The 15,600-nt window shown below is 41.8% G+C and overlaps 1 protein-coding gene across 1 annotated transcript in view; it reads left to right on the top strand.

Moving 5' to 3' along the window:
- Positions 1–15,600, top strand: part of myo7aa (myosin VIIAa) — a 53,128-nt gene that overhangs the window by 24,230 nt on the left and 13,298 nt on the right. The window contains 15 exon segments of the mRNA XM_051958238.1: positions 1,896–1,990; positions 2,233–2,317; positions 4,124–4,342; positions 5,226–5,333; positions 5,993–6,202; positions 7,518–7,724; positions 8,754–8,930; positions 10,054–10,143; positions 10,221–10,348; positions 10,767–10,893; positions 10,978–11,097; positions 11,181–11,354; positions 12,596–12,823; positions 13,289–13,456; positions 14,113–14,230. Of these exon segments, the coding sequence (XP_051814198.1) occupies positions 1,896–1,990; positions 2,233–2,317; positions 4,124–4,342; positions 5,226–5,333; positions 5,993–6,202; positions 7,518–7,724; positions 8,754–8,930; positions 10,054–10,143; positions 10,221–10,348; positions 10,767–10,893; positions 10,978–11,097; positions 11,181–11,354; positions 12,596–12,823; positions 13,289–13,456; positions 14,113–14,230 (2,254 nt within the window).

The following is a 15,600-nucleotide window of genomic DNA, read 5'->3' as shown; positions in this document are numbered from 1 at the left end:
TTTTAGATCAAGAAGTTGATTTTTACAGCTATAAATATTGTATTAAACCCTAAAAGTTTAAATCTTTCACCAATAAAAACCACCAGAAAGGTCGATCTAATGCGGCGACTCAGTTCAGTTTTAATGCCAGAAAAGAAGATTTTTAAAACAATAGAAGTGGATTCTTCTCACCCGAGGCTTTAAACTGCAAGAAAAATGTGTAAAATCTGCTCATCTGATCACATGATTAATGACGGTGTAGATTCTAGAGGAAGATGCTCCTCGGATTCTTTTTTCTCCAGAACAGTTTGAGTTTTCAGATTGTTCCAGAAGCCGAATGAATCCTTAACATTCACATTAGTTTTAGATGTGACGCTTCGTGTTTATCAGTGAATGAGTTTTCTCACAGCTCTGTGGACTCAGCCTGTCGTTCTTCAGCGGTCCGTCCATCAGGAAGCTCAGCAGGAAGCAGGAAGTTCAGGAGGTGAACAGAGCAGCGGCCACACTTCCTCCACAGGACGCAGACGGACAGATCGCTGCAGGAAAAACAAGAAGTTTTAGCTTTTTCTCTTCGTTTGTGGAAAGCTGTCAGGTTGAAGCCTGGAGGAGGAAGACGCTGCTGAACAACTTTGAATTTCTGGACTTCACAAGTTCACTTTAGGAAAGCAGATATTCATTTTTTTTAGCTGAAACTGCAGCTCCTGTTGGTCAGATCAGCAGTTCAGGGTTCATTCCAAGAGATTAAAACACACCGATGTTTGCTGCAGCGCCCCCAGCAGGCTGACTTCTGCAGCTATGAGTAAAATGTGTTCAGAAAGATTTGAGAAGAGGGAACGCTGAGTAAAGGTTTTATCACCTTCTTCTGCTTGCTTTTTAGTTTATATACATATATTATTTACCGGCAGTATTTCCTCAAGTATTTTCACCAGAATTATTGTTTCCGTGTCTGAAAAAAATCTAAAAATTCAGCAACAAAGTTCCCCAAATTTCTGAAGATTTGTAAAACCTTCAGGAGGAAAATTCCAATAATTCCTTAAAAGTTTTATTTTAAAAAATCCCCAAATTTGGCAAGAAAAGTCTTGTAAATATTTTCAAAAAATGAGTAAAAATCTTCCAAAAAATCCTATAAATATCTAAAGTGATTACATATATATCAGTAAAACTTCTAATATTTTCTGTAAGAACATTCACATAATTTCACTGGATTTTAGTTGATTTTTTTGGGTAATTGTTCTTAAGAAACATTTGTAATATTTCTTTTTTCCACCAAAAAATGTTCAAATATTTCCCAAAAATGTTGAAAATGTGGACTTCAGAAGTTTCACTGTGGAAAATGTATTTTTTTCCACATTTTCAAACTTTAAAACGGGTCAATTTAACCACAGGACGACAGGAGAATCAAACAGTCTGACTTTAGTGCGTTAATTGTTGACATTTGTGGGTTTATTATCCAACACAGTCCAGTATGACTTTTATTTGTTATATTTTTCATCAATTAATTGTGTTTTATCTGATTTAAAATTGGAATTTAAAAATGTCTAGCTGGACAGATATATATTTTTCTTTCCTTTTAATTATTATTTTATTTGAGCTAATTTGTTGTAAGCTCTTTTTGTTGGATTTTACATTTTTTTCTTTATATTAAATTTATCTAAATCTTCATTTAATTATGTGAAAAAGTTAACTTGCTGCACACATTACACTGGTTTGTTCTGGCTTTGTTTTCTGCTGTTTCTGTGGGAGACGTTGCTTTACCAAAACTTATGATGGGACCGTGTTAGCATTCTGTTAGCATTTAGCTCAAACCAGCGCTGTGTTATGGTTGAGCTGCTGCTGTGGCTGGAAACTGAACCGGAGCTGGAATTAAAATCGTTCTGCGTGGTGCTGGTTCTTTAGTTTTCCGTCTTTCTGTCCAGGATCACCACGACATGCTGCTGGAGATTGAGAGGGACAAAGCCATCACAGACAAGGTCATCCTCATCCAGAAGGTGGTTCGAGGGTTCAAAGACAGGTAGGAGCTAAAAACACAAAGAGAACAGTTCAATATGTCAAGAGGCTCAAGGGAGAGGTACGTATGCTCATGAAGCAGAAGTGGAACAGCAGTGATGTTTAAGTTCTGACGTGAATGCTTTGATGAAAGTGGAAAACAGGATGAAGTCTACCTAAACCTGTTGGTCAGACTGTGAAGTTTTAGGTAAAAGCGAGCCGATCATACAGATTAGTTTCAGATTCTTCTAAACTTCCTTCTTTCAGATCCAACTTCCTGAAGATGAGGAAGTCGGCAGTGTTGATCCAGAAGACGTGGAGAGGATACCAGTGCAGGAAGAACTACGGAGCCGTGAGCAGCATCGGTTTTATGAACTTATTTAGATAAAAACAGACAGACTTGAAGCCTTTAGCTCTTTTTCTTCTTCTCCTCCTCCTTCTTCTCCTCCTCCTCCTCCTCCTCCTCGACCACCTCCTTCTTTTCCTCCTTCTTCTCCTCCTCCTTCTTCTCCTCCTCCTTCTCCTCCTCCTTCTCCTCCTCCTTCTTCTCCTCCTCCTTCTTCTCCTCCTCCTCCTCCTCCTCCTTCTTCTTCTCCTCCTCCTTCTCCTCCTCCTTCTTCTTCTCCTCCTTCTTCTCCTCCTCCTTCTTCTCCTCCTTCTTCTTCTCCTCCTCCTTCTTCTCCTCCTCCTCCTCCTCCTCCTTCTTCTTCTCCTCCTCCTTCTCCTCCTCCTTCTTCTTCTCCTCCTTCTTCTCCTCCTCCTTCTTCTCCTCCTCCTTCTCCTCCTCCTCCTTCTCCTCCTCCTTCTTCTTCTCCTCCTTCTTCTCCTCCTCCTTCTTCTCCTCCTTCTTCTTCTCCTCCTCCTTCTTCTCCTCCTCCTCCTCCTCCTCCTTCTTCTTCTCCTCCTTCTTCTCCTCCTCCTTCTTCTTCTCCTCCTTCTTCTCCTCCTCCTTCTTCTCCTCCTCCTCCTCCTCCTCCTCGACCACCTCCTTCTTTTCCTCCTTCTTCTCCTCCCTTCTCCTCCTCCTTCTTCTCCTCCTCCTTCTTCTCCTCTTCCTCCTCCTCCTCCTCCTTCTCCTCCTCCTTCTTCTTCTCCTCCTTCTTCTCCTCCTCCTTCTTCTCCTCCTTCTTCTTCTCCTCCTCCTTCTTCTCCTCCTCCTCCTCCCTCCTTCTTCTTCTCCTCCTTCTTCTCCTCCTCCTTCTTCTTCTCCTCCTTCTTCTCCTCCTCCTTCTTCTCCTCCTCCTCCTCCTCCTCCTCGACCACCTCCTTCTTTTCCTCCTTCTTCTCCTCCTTCTTCTCCTCCTCCTTCTTCTCCTCCTCCTCCTCCTCCTCCTCCTTCTTCTCCTCCTCCTTCTCCTCCTCCTTCTTCTTCTCCTCCTTCTTCTCCTCCTCCTTCTTTTCCTCCTTCTTCTCCTCCTCCTTCTTCTCCTCCTCCTTCTCCTCCTCCTCCTTCTTCTCCTCCTTCTTCTCCTCCTCCTTCTTCTCCTCCTCCTCCTCCTCCTCCTTCTTCTTCTCCTCCTTCTTCTCCTCCTCCTTCTTCTCTCCTCCTTCTTCTCCTCCTCCTTCTCTCCTCCTCCTTCTTCTCCTCCTCCTCCTCCTCCTCCTCGACCACCTCCTTCTTTTCCTCCTTCTTCTCCTCCTTCTTCTCCTCCTCCTTCTTCTCCTCCTCCTCCTCCTCCTCCTCCTCTTCTCCTCCTCCTTCTCCTCCTCCTTCTTCTCCTCCTCCTTCTTCTCCTCCTTCTTCTCCTCCTCCTCCTTCTTCTCCTCCTTCTTCTCCTCCTCCTTCTTCTCTTCCTCCTTCTTCTTCTCCTTCTCCTCCCTCCTCCTCCTCTTCCTCCTCCTTCTTCTCCTCCTTCTTCTCCTCCTCCTTCTTCTCTTCCTCCTTCTTCTTCTCCTTCTCCTCCTCCTCCTCCTCCTCTTCCTCCTTCTTCTCCTCCTCCTTCTTCTCCTCCTCCTTCTCCTCCTCCTCCTTCTCCTCCTCCTTCTTCTCCTCCTTCTTCTTCTCCTCCTTCTTCTCTTCCTCCTTCTTCTTCTCCTTCTCCTCCTCCTCCTCCTCCTCTTCCTCCTTCTTCTCCTCCTCCTTCTTCTCCTCCTCCTTCTCCTCCTCCTTCTTCTCCTCCTCCTTCTCCTCCTCCTTCTTCTCCTCCTGCCTCTCCAGATGCGAGCCGGCTTCTCTCGCCTTCAGGCTCTGGTTCGTTCCAGGAAGTTGTGTGCGTCGTATCACGTCGCCCGTCAGCGAATCACGGGCTTCCAGGGCCGCTGCCGAGGCTTCCTGGTGCGCCGGGCGTTCAGACACCGGCTGTGGGCCGTCATCAGCATCCAGGCCTACACCAGAGGAATGATCGCACGCCGGCTCTACAAGAGGCTGAAAGCAGAGGTACGTACGCTCAGCAGACAAGGAGAACGGCGTGTTTCTGTCCAAGAGCAGCAGGAAGGAAGCCCCCTTCTTTCCCACAGCTTCTCACTGGGTAATATTATCATCTTATAGCAATATATTTATTTACTAAGGAGATGAAGATGTTTTAAAGTCATCAGTTTGTGAAATGAACCCACACTGTGACAGACTGAACGGTTTTAGAAATGAGCTGAGCCACAGCATTAAAATGCTTCTAAACATATTTACACATCAGCTTTGTAATCCCATAATATTATATATTAACTCTGCAAAACACATATTTTTACTTTAAACAAGGACTTAATAACAATAATAGTTTTTGCTCTAAAATTTCAAATGAGTCTCCTTTAGTGTCTTATTTTTGCAGCTTCTTTAATTGTTTGCTGATTTTCTGTACTTTTCATTTTTCATTGTCTAATTCTTTTGCTTTTCTTTATTCTAGTAGTTACTTAATTCCTTCAGATTGTTACTATTTTTCTGCATCATTATATTCAGGCCCTTTTGGCTGCAGAGGCATAAAACATCTGGAAATATTACTGAACTAAAAGCCAGTAATAAAAAAAGTACCTAAGCATAAAATGCAAAAATGAATCCATAAAAATGTCCCCTGTGGCTGCTGTATGTTGGATCATTCTGTTATTATTACTCTGTTTGAAGTAAAAGCAGGATTTTACTGTTGGAGTTGCTTCATGTGAGACTCATTTTGAATTATTTAGTCTTTAACTGCCTGAAAATGAAAGGAAAAGACTCAAAGTGCCTTAAATTTGTGCTTGTATGTAGTACTGGTGCTTTGAACTGATCAGAGATATTACCCTGAGCTGTGGGTTGTTTTGGTAGCCAGTTGAAGGTTTTTTTTTAACTTTAGTACCATCGGAGGCTGGAGGCTGAGAAGATGCGTTTGGCTGAAGAAGCCAAACTGAGGAACCAGATGTCAGCGAAGAGAGCGAAGGCTGAGGCTGAACGTAAACACCAGGTGAGATGTTCTGACCTGAAAACATTTCAGACTTCTTCTTTCATCTCAGATCAGCGGGTTCCTTCTGCTCGACTGACTTTGATTTGATTCTGACTCGTTTTAATCATAAAAAACGGATATTTAAAATGAAAGGTTACAAAAGTGATTATTTTAGAGAAATATTATTTTTTTATAACCCACAGGTTTTTTTTCAGTCAAATTTGAGGCTGTTTGAACAACAAAATATGAGGAACTATAGAAGATAAAACCCTGAATTTTGTCATTGATGCAGAACCCACAATTATGGGAGAAGTAGGTCACATGATCTGATTGTTGGTGACTTTTACCTTTACTAGTTCTTATAGTTCAAAGAGCAGGTCGATGGAAAAAGAAAAAAGGTATATTATATGATTTCAAAATCCAGTTTAATGTGTTGTATTAAATTCTTTTCTGTCCGACTTTCATTGATATTGGGACTATTCTCAGATTCACATTAAATAAGTTCTTACAGCTCATCTGAGTGTGTGATCTGTCTTTAAGTGAACATACAGCTGGTTATGTGTGTGAACCTGAGAAACACTTTTCTGATCTTGTTAAAGTTAAACTGGTCCAGCAGGCAGAAGGAGCCGGTGTCCTTATTAAGTTCCTGTGTCCAAACTAACGTGGTGTTTGTTTTCCAGGAGCGTCTGGCCCAGCTGGCCAAGGAGGACGCTGAGCGGGAGAAGAAGGAGAAGGAGGAGGCTCGGAGGAAGAAGGAGATGGTGGAGCAGATGGAGAAGGCTCGACTGGAGCCCGTCAACGACTCCGACATGGTGGATAAAATGTTCGGCTTCCTGGGAACAACCAGCTCCTTCCCCGGTCAGGAGGGACAGGCTCCCGCTGGCTTTGAGGTGAGAAAGCAGTTTGGGGCTGGCCCGAATACTGGTTTCTGGTCTCCGGATATTCAGGGTCCCATTAAAGACGAATATCCGAATATTAGTTCTGCCCTGTAACGTCTGATGAGGGGCGGGGCTTGTGGCAGAGACGGCCTGAATATTCGGATCCATTCGTCTGGTCTCCTGGGTCCAAATTTTGCCTTCGTTTTGTCTTCAGTTAAACTGAAGAATTCCCAAACAGTGGAGGTCTTCAGCATCTTGTCTTGTGTTTATGCAACAAAGTAAAGCGTGACGTCAGAGTTGGCAGCCACCCGGCCATTCGGGTGGAGGTAAGAAACACGAATGGATGAGCCGAAATGAGCCGAAGGCGAAGAGACGAGCTCCGAATATTATCCAGGCGTGAATATTCGGATACCAAAATTAATATCCAGATACCACTGTAGCGAACGAATATTTGGATATCCGGGTCCAGCCCTAAACCAGTTATCAAATTAGATGAAATGTTGAAAGCAAAAAACACTAAATTCTATCATCTGTACAGTTTTGTACTTGCAGATAAGCCAAAAGAACCCTTCAAACTAAAAGCTGTATGCTTTTGGTTGGCCGTAAAATAGGATGAAAAGCTGTGAAATGAATTCAGTTTGTTTGTTTCACTGCATATTAACAGAAACCTCAAAATAAGAAAAGGAAACTTTGTGACAAAGAGGGAAAAGAAGCGTCTCCAGTTAAATGTTGTGAATAAATTAATGTGATGGATCAGATGGATTCAGTAACTTTATTTCTTTAACAAGTTCATGATATTATTCTGACATTAGATACATAAAAATCTCTGTTTTTTTAATTAATTTTATGATCCTTTTTTGGTTCATTAAGCACTTAATTCTCTTGGTCATAACTATTTATTAGATTTGCTTTTATCCAGATCTTCTGATTTAAAAACTAATTTTATTTTTTTTACATTTATTTCAATACATTTCAGTCTACATTATGTCTGTTCTCACTTCACTTTTTATTATTGTCTTATTTTGCTTTTATAAATTGAAGCTGATCCTTGTTGTGTTTATTTCTGACAGTGTTTTCTAACTATTTGTTTTATTGAGTCCTTCCATTAGAACATAATGTTTGTGGGTGGACTTAGAGGGTGTTTTTATTGATATTTTTGTTCTGTGAAGCTCTTTGTGTAACTTAATAAATAGAACTGACAGGCATCTTTAAGCTTGGGGTGTTCAGAGCTTCATCTCATCACTTGGAGGATTTCAAACATTCAAAACTCTCCAGGTTGGAGGTTTTTTAGCTACCAGGAGAGGCTGAAGTTCTTCCTCCTCTGCAGGACCTGGAGCGAACTCATCATGAGCTGGAGGAGGAGGACCTGGACGAAGCTCTTCCTCTGCCTGAGGACGACGACGAGGAGGATTTATCGGAGTACAAGTTCGCCAAGTTCGCCGCCACGTACTTCCAGGGAACCACGACTCACACCTACGCCCGCCGGCCGCTCAAACAGCCGCTGCTGTTCCACGACGACGAGGGAGATCAGCTGGTAGGTCGACTCTGAGGAACCGGCTTCACACTGATGGTCACACTTCTGTTGTTTTGATGTTCAGCACAGCTTAAGCAGGTTTTTGCACTGAAAATGTAAAGAGATGAGCCATCAGAGCTCCAATAATTGTGTTCAGTCTTTGATAAAAACAACGTGACACATCCTTCATTCGCTGCTCTGTCGGGTTTAAACCGGAGTTAAATTATTTTTCTTCAACAAAATCTTCTCTGTCTGAAGAAACTTTGGTTTAAGCTGCATTTGTTTAACCTAAATCTGTTATTTCCTGTAGTATTTACTTGAAAATGTCTCCAGAGATCGTTGTTTCTAAGATTTGAGTCAAAGCTGCAGCAGAATTAATTTAGCGGATGCCAGTGGTAGATTTCTGCAGCTAACATCTGCATATTAATCATTCACCTTGTATGATTTTATGGAGACAAATTTAAAGAATGAAGCTGGACTATAGAGCTGCATTTCCACTATCAGTTCATCTGTTTATTATATTTTTCTTCATTAATCGATTAGTTTGGTCTGATCAGTTTCTTGTTGAGTCCAAATCACAAACATATTCAGTTTACTGTCATCAAGGAGGAAAGACACCAGAAAATATTCAGATTTTGGCAGATTCTGTCAGACTATTTAGAGTTTTCTTTATTTTTTTATTACTCAAACTCCTAGATTATCAGAGGAGCTGATGATTTATTTGATTGCTGACATGTAAACAATGAATCGATTATTCCTTGCGGCTCTCCTGGACTGTACTGGATTGATTCTGTTGTATTCCAGAATTATTTTATTGCAATTAAGTGTAAAATCACAAAACTCAAACCAGTTTTATTGCATCACGTCCAGATGAATCTTTCTGACCAATCAGCTGCATTTTAGAACCCTGAAAGTTCCAGTTTTGTTGAACTTGTTCCTAAAGGCAGACAGTCTGAATGACTCAGAGCAACATCTGGAACGTTAGCAGCAAAGTGTTAACCAGCAGGAGCAGCAACATTCCTCCTGATAAATGAATCCATCTCCCCTCAGGCTGCTCTGGCCGTGTGGATCACTGTGCTGAGGTTCATGGGAGATCTACCAGAGCCTAAATACCACACAGCCATCAGCGACGGCAGCGAGAAGATCCCCGTCATGACCAAGATCTACGAGACTCTGGGGAAGAAAACCTACAAGAGAGAGCTGCAGGCGCTGCAGGGGGAAGGAGAGGTGAGGAGTTTAGCATTTATAAATGATCAGGTTGAGCTGCTCTGCTGCTGTCGGTGGTTTACTTATCTGTGATGAGACACAGTCCACTTTCATCCACAGACGATCACCACCTTTCTTCTCGCATCACCACGAGGCCAACCACTTTAGAGCTGTATGTTTTTAGTCTCATCTTAAAATAAATCATTTGAAACCTTCTTTTAAAATGAAGACTAATATAAGGAAAACACATAAAACATATCATCTACGTTACAGAAGAAAAGAAACATTTTAACATGACTATTAACCCTTTGATGCACGACATGGGTCAAAAGAGACCAATATTCCATTGAATATGGGTCTGATTTGACCCATGCTGTGCATCAAAGGGTTAAACAGGTCAAATATAATTTACTGCAAAAACACCTAAAGTGACATCTGGTGACGACTTGACAGCATTAGGATGAAGGAGACGGTCCAGGTACCTTCTAAGATGCTGATGTTGGACAAAAAGCTGGACTGAACCACCACATAGATGATATTTATTAGAGCCGTTTCAGTTTATACATCTAGTTATATTGAGATTTTACATACGCACGTTTTTTTTCTTTTGCCTCCTGGACATAGACAAGTCATTTAGTTTATTTAGTACATTATAGACTTTCTACTGCATGTATTCCATGCTGTTTATTTTTCACATTATATTGTTATTACCTTACTTTAAGCCTTCAGGACACTTTAGTGCTCCTGAAATGTTTTAATCTCAGTGTTAAATGTGGGGTTTTGACTGTAGCATCCATCTCTTCAAATTCTGGAAATTACCTAATTAGGACTGCCTCGTGTTTTATTAACAGTTTGTGACATCGACATCACCAACATCTGTCTTTACATACCTGCACAGTATTTTTATGCATCTTTGTTTCTGGAAAGTATTTTTAGTAACATCTGTACTGAACTTGGTGGGACTTAAAGAGATTATGTAGGAACAACAGATATTTATGTAGATTATAAATTATGGCTATAAGAGGAAATGTAGATAAAAGGAGCCAAAGTAAATAGTTTCATAATATATGAGACATCAAACTGACTTTTATTGAACAACTGTAGTGTTCTCAGTGAGTCATTTCTTTGTCTCGTTCTGCCTCAGACGCCTCACTCTGACGGCCACAAGAAGAACAGCGTCCGACACAAGCTGGTGTCGCTCACGCTGAAGAAGAAGTCCAAGATCACTGAGGAGGTGAGGGAAGGTCGGAGGTCACATAGACTCGCCTCGTTTCTGCAGAACTTAAAAAGTCGTGTTTTGATGCGTTTCAGGTCACCAAGCGCCTCAATGATGGCGAGTACGGTCTCCACGGCAACAGCATGCTGGAGGACCGGCCCACGTCCAACCTGGAGAAACTTCACTTCATCATCGGCAACGGCATCCTCAGACCAACACTGAGGTAATGATACAAAAGTCAACTGAATTATTTAGCTGTTTGTCTGTTCAAAAGTACAAAGCAAAAGGGTTTTCTGATCATCAATAAGCCTTTCAGCACCACTAGCTAACACAATGTAGCATTAGAACACAGGAGTGATGGTTGCTGGAAATGTTCCTCTGTACCCCTATGGAGATATTCCATTAAAAATCAGTTGTTTACAGATAGAATAGTCATGTAGCACATTAACAATGTCTACACTGGATCTATCATTCATTTCAAGTTATCTTCATTGAAAAAAATAATGCTTTTCTTTCAAAAATAAGGACATTTCTAAGTGACCCCAAACTTTTGAACAGTGGTGTACGTACGAGATAAAAAAGTCACTTCTTTGCTGTTTTTATAAAACTGGTATGTTCTCGTTGATGTTTCTGACCTTTAGAGATGAGATCTACTGTCAGATCTGTAAGCAGCTGAGTCAGAACCCGTCTAAAAGTTCTCACGCTCGAGGCTGGATCCTCATCTCGCTGTGTGTCGGCTGCTTCGCCCCGTCGGACAAATTCGTGAAGGTCTGTTAAATTTGTACCGACTCCACTGTAGGAATCACATTTTTTGTGTGTGTGTGCATGGAACTTAATTTTTCTTGATTGCAGTACCTGAGGAACTTCATCAGCAGCGGACCTCCAGGTTACGCTCCGTACTGTGAAGAAAGGCTGAGGCGAACATTCGTCAACGGGACGAGAACACAACCTCCGTCATGGCTGGAGCTGCAGGTACAAACACACACATGATTAATCGAACAACAGGCTTTTTAGCTGGAAACCAAGAGGACTAAAGTTGTGAATTCAACCTCCAGGCCACCAAGTCGAAGAAGCCCATCATGCTGCCGGTGACGTTCATGGACGGAACGACCAAAACGCTGCTGACCGACTCGGCCACCACGGCCAAGGAGCTCTCCAACGCCCTGTCGGACAAAATCAACCTCCGAGATCGCTTCGGCTTCTCGCTCTACATCGCTCTGTTCGACAAGGTGGGAGCAAGAACACACGGAAATCTGCGTTTAAAACTTTAACACACTTATAGATGTGCAATCAGGATTCAAGGAGTCAAAACAGATTCAGAATAGAAAAAAAATCAGAAATATTTTACACACATTTATGCAATATTCGATCAGACACACACGCAAGAATTAGGAAAAAAGTCTCACAAATATTATTAAATTTATGTATGAAACAAGTGAGAATGAACACAACTGGTGCTCAGACAGAAGAGAGTCCCTTTATGGTCAGAAATGTGTTTTTCTTATTGTGATGTGATCCAAAACTTGGTCTTTATTGTGCCAAATTTGTTTTCACATTTATTTCTGTGTGCTTGTTAATAGTTGGTGGGAAAAAATAATAGTGTGAGCTGGGCCTGGCCCGAATACTGGTTTCTGGCCTCCGAATATTCGGGCCCTATTAAAGACGACTATCCGAATATTCGTTCTGCCCCGTAACGTCTGGGGAGTGGTGGCTTGTGGTGGAGATGGTCCGAATATTCGGATCCCTTCGTCTGGTCTCCTGGGTCCAAATTTTGCCTTCGTTTTGTCTTCAGTTAAACGGAAGAATTCCCAAAGAGTGGAGGTCTTCAGCATCTTGTCTTGTGTTTATGCAACGAAGTGAAGCGTGACGTCAGAGTCTGCAGCAACCCGGACATTCAGGTGGTGGAAAGAAACATGAATGGATGAGCTGAGATGTGCCGAACACGACGGGATGAGCCGAAGTGGGCGGAAGGCGAAGGGAAGAGACGAGCTCCGAATATTTTTATCTGGGGGAGGAGGGCGTGATCACATCGACATATGTGTTTATGTTTATGTGATCACAGGACGGGATGAGCCGATGTGGGCCGAAGGCGGAGGAAAGACAGTAACGCTGCATATTTGTTCCACCCGGTAATGTCCGATGGGGGGGCGTGCGAATATTCGGATACCAAAATTAATATCCAGATACCGCCGTAGCAAACGAATATTCGGATATTCGGGTCCAGCCCTACTGTTGGGTGAATGTTATTTATTTTAAAAAGTGTAAGTAGCACTGAGCCCTGCTCTGGTTTTACTGATTTATTCCACTGAAGACCACAGAGGGGCGCTGTAACCTGCTTTGTCTTGAACTTTGTTAGTGTCATAGTTTGTAAGGAGCTCAGGTGACATTCCCTGTTCTTTTTTTCATTTTCATTCATTCATTTACTGAGGAAGGAGAGAATAATGTCGTCACCTGTGATCTGCTCCTAAAGGTTTCGTCTTTAGGCAGCGGTAACGACCACGTCATGGACGCCGTGTCGCAGTGCGAGCAGTACGCCAAGGAGCAGGGCGCCCAGGAGAGGAACGCCCCCTGGAGGCTGTTCTTCAGGAAGGAGATCTTCACTCCTTGGCACAACCCCAGTGAGGACCAGGTGGCCACCAACCTCATCTACCAGCAGACCGTCAGGGGGGTGAAGTTTGGAGAATACCGCTGCGACAGGGTGACTCACACCTCTTTGTTCTTCAGTGTAAAGGAATAGTTTGACATGTTGGGAAATGCCAGTTTTTTTTTTTACTCTCAACTTTCTTCATGTCTGGAACCAACAGCTGGTTAGTTTAGCTCAGCACTCAAACTGGAAACGTCTGAAGATTCATCGTTTTTGCACCGATCAATCTCATTCCCGGCAAGAGAACAAACACACAAAGTGTATTTCCCAAAAATGTTGAATTATTTCTGTAAGTTGCAGTCAAAATCTCAGCTGTAGAATAGAAGAGCTGCTTTTTCTGTCAGTATATAAAACTATAAGATGTAGTTTAGTTTCTCTTTGGGGAGTCATGTTAAGTGTCATGTTACTTAGAATTAAGCCTGCACAAGTTGGTTCAATCTGAGAGGAATCTACTCTGAGCTGATTTTGAGCTCTTACTGTATGATGACAGACTAACTTCCTGGTGTCTGTCTGTCTCAGGATGATCTGGCTGAACTGGCCTCCCAGCAGTACTACGTAGATTACGGTTCAGAGATCCTCCTGGAGCGTCTGCTGAGCCTCATCCCCTCCTACATCCCAGACAGGGAGATCAGCAGCTCCAAGACGGTGGAGAAGTGGGCTCATTTCATCATGGCTGCCCACAAAAAGGTGCATCAGAGATCAGAGGAGGAGACTGTAACAGAATAACTACAGAATGACTGGATGGGTTGCCTTGAAATTCACGGTCCTCAGAGAACAAATCCTGCAGATGTTGGTGTTTTAGTGCCAACAGCAATTTGGCATTTTGTGTTTTCAGTGAAGTGTCTCTGCAGATGTTGGATGTAAATTTTGTTCACACATTACTGCATTTAAACGATGGCTTTTACTGTGAAGTCTTCTTCAGGTTGTAATTTTAAACCATCCAGTAGTTTAGTTTATGTGTCAAATACCTGTAAGGCCGAAGACTTTCCAGTTATCTTCAGTCACTAAGGTCAAAACCTGGCATGTAAACATCAGCAGCACTTTGGTTTATCTCAGAGGAAATATCTGCCACCAATGCGTCTTACATTTCTTTCCTTCTTCCCACACATCATTTAAAGGGTTTGGAAGCCGAATGGTCTGACCCACTTTCTGTAGTTTTAGAGAAAAATGGGTTCAAAGTTTTGTTTTCCAGAATGGTCTAACGTTCACTGGAACACTGTGCTGTGGGTCAGATCACTCTGCCGCTAAAATCCAGATCATAAAATACCAGAGAAGTTGTGTAAAACAGTTTGTTTTTGTGGGTTGGACCACTGTGCTGTACTAACGTCTGCGGGTCTGTTCAGGGCATCTACACCCAGAAGAGGTTCGACGTTCAGAAGGTGAAGGAGGAAGTTGTGGACTTCGCTCGACACAAGTGGCCTCTGCTCTTCTCTCGTTTCTACGAAGCCTTCAAGTTCTCAGGTGAGAAACTTTTACGCCTAAACTGATGTAATAAACGTTGAATCATCCTGAGTTCTTTAGGGCCAAAGTAGACCAGTACAGGGCCGCACAGAAAGAAAAAGAACGTTTTATTTCCGGTGTAGTTTGCTCCTGGTTTTATTTTGAAGAATGATTAGTATGTCTTCCTGTCACTTCCATCTGTACTGGACTCATGTTTTCATGCCTGGCCTTAAATGAAGCCATCAATCTGCCAAAATGATTAAAAAAACAAACGTCTCCTTCTTTTAAAAGTGGGAGAATCTGAGAAAGAAGAAAAAGTAAAGACAAATTTCTCAATAAAAAATATTTTATTAGTTCAGCACAACTTTTTAAATAATAAAATGATATAATAATATAATAATAATAAATATATAATATATATAATAAATATATAATAAATATAATAATAAAATTCTTATGTGTGCGATGACCGGTCCGTGGTGCAAAAAAAGATTGGCGACCGCTGCTTTAGAGGATACCTTTTTTAAACTTAACTTTTACAACTAAAGCACATGGGCAAACAAAGAAAACTAACCATCAAAACAGGATTAAAGTTAAACAGGATTAAACCGGTTAATCCTCTTTGTTAAAGACCTGTTTAACCATCTCAACCTCACAACACACCAGCGGGTTTAAAAGACATGTTATTTAAAAAAATTTAAAAAAAATCACACATAAAACAGCCAGAATCTGTAAAAATGCAAAGAATGGTGACTGTTCCTTTTATGTGATGTACGGTTCAGTTGAAAAGTTTACCAAATCTAAGTTTTAAATTGTGATATCTCATTAAAATCCCATTTAATCACGTCTTATTTAAAATATTCCGCACTCTTCAACCCAAATGAGAAGCCACGACCGACTCAGCAGTAACATGACGTTAATTATTGGTCTGTTTGGCTGAACTGCAGCCAGTGTTTCCACAGAGACTGAGAGGAAAATCAAACCTACTGGGTCAATAAATAAACACAGCATGGCTCAGAAACAGTGAACAGAGCAGCAAGCTGTTGGAAGATACATTCAGCATGGTGAAACATCTTTGTACAGACGATGAGCAGAGACTCAAAACTGGACAAAAGTTGTTGAAAATAACTTAAAATTGTTCGTAATAACTCCAAAAGTTTGAGCCCAGGTCATTTTGAACCAACTCTGAGTCATTCTGAACTAGTTTCCAGTAATTTTTACACAGTTTTTAAGTTATTTTGGACAATTCTTGAGTCAGTTTGAACAGGTTTTGGACAGTTACGTGTTTCGTTGGATAAACTTCAAATCATTTTAGGCTAAAAGGACAATAAACAGAATGTCATGGCTCAGAAACAGTAAACAGAGGAGCAAGTTGTTGGAAGATGCATTCA

Source organism: Acanthochromis polyacanthus, chromosome 13 (genome assembly GCF_021347895.1).
Source record: "Acanthochromis polyacanthus isolate Apoly-LR-REF ecotype Palm Island chromosome 13, KAUST_Apoly_ChrSc, whole genome shotgun sequence".
NCBI classification, from domain to species: domain Eukaryota; kingdom Metazoa; phylum Chordata; class Actinopteri; family Pomacentridae; genus Acanthochromis; species Acanthochromis polyacanthus.
This window is presented reverse-complemented; position numbering and strand designations above follow the sequence as displayed.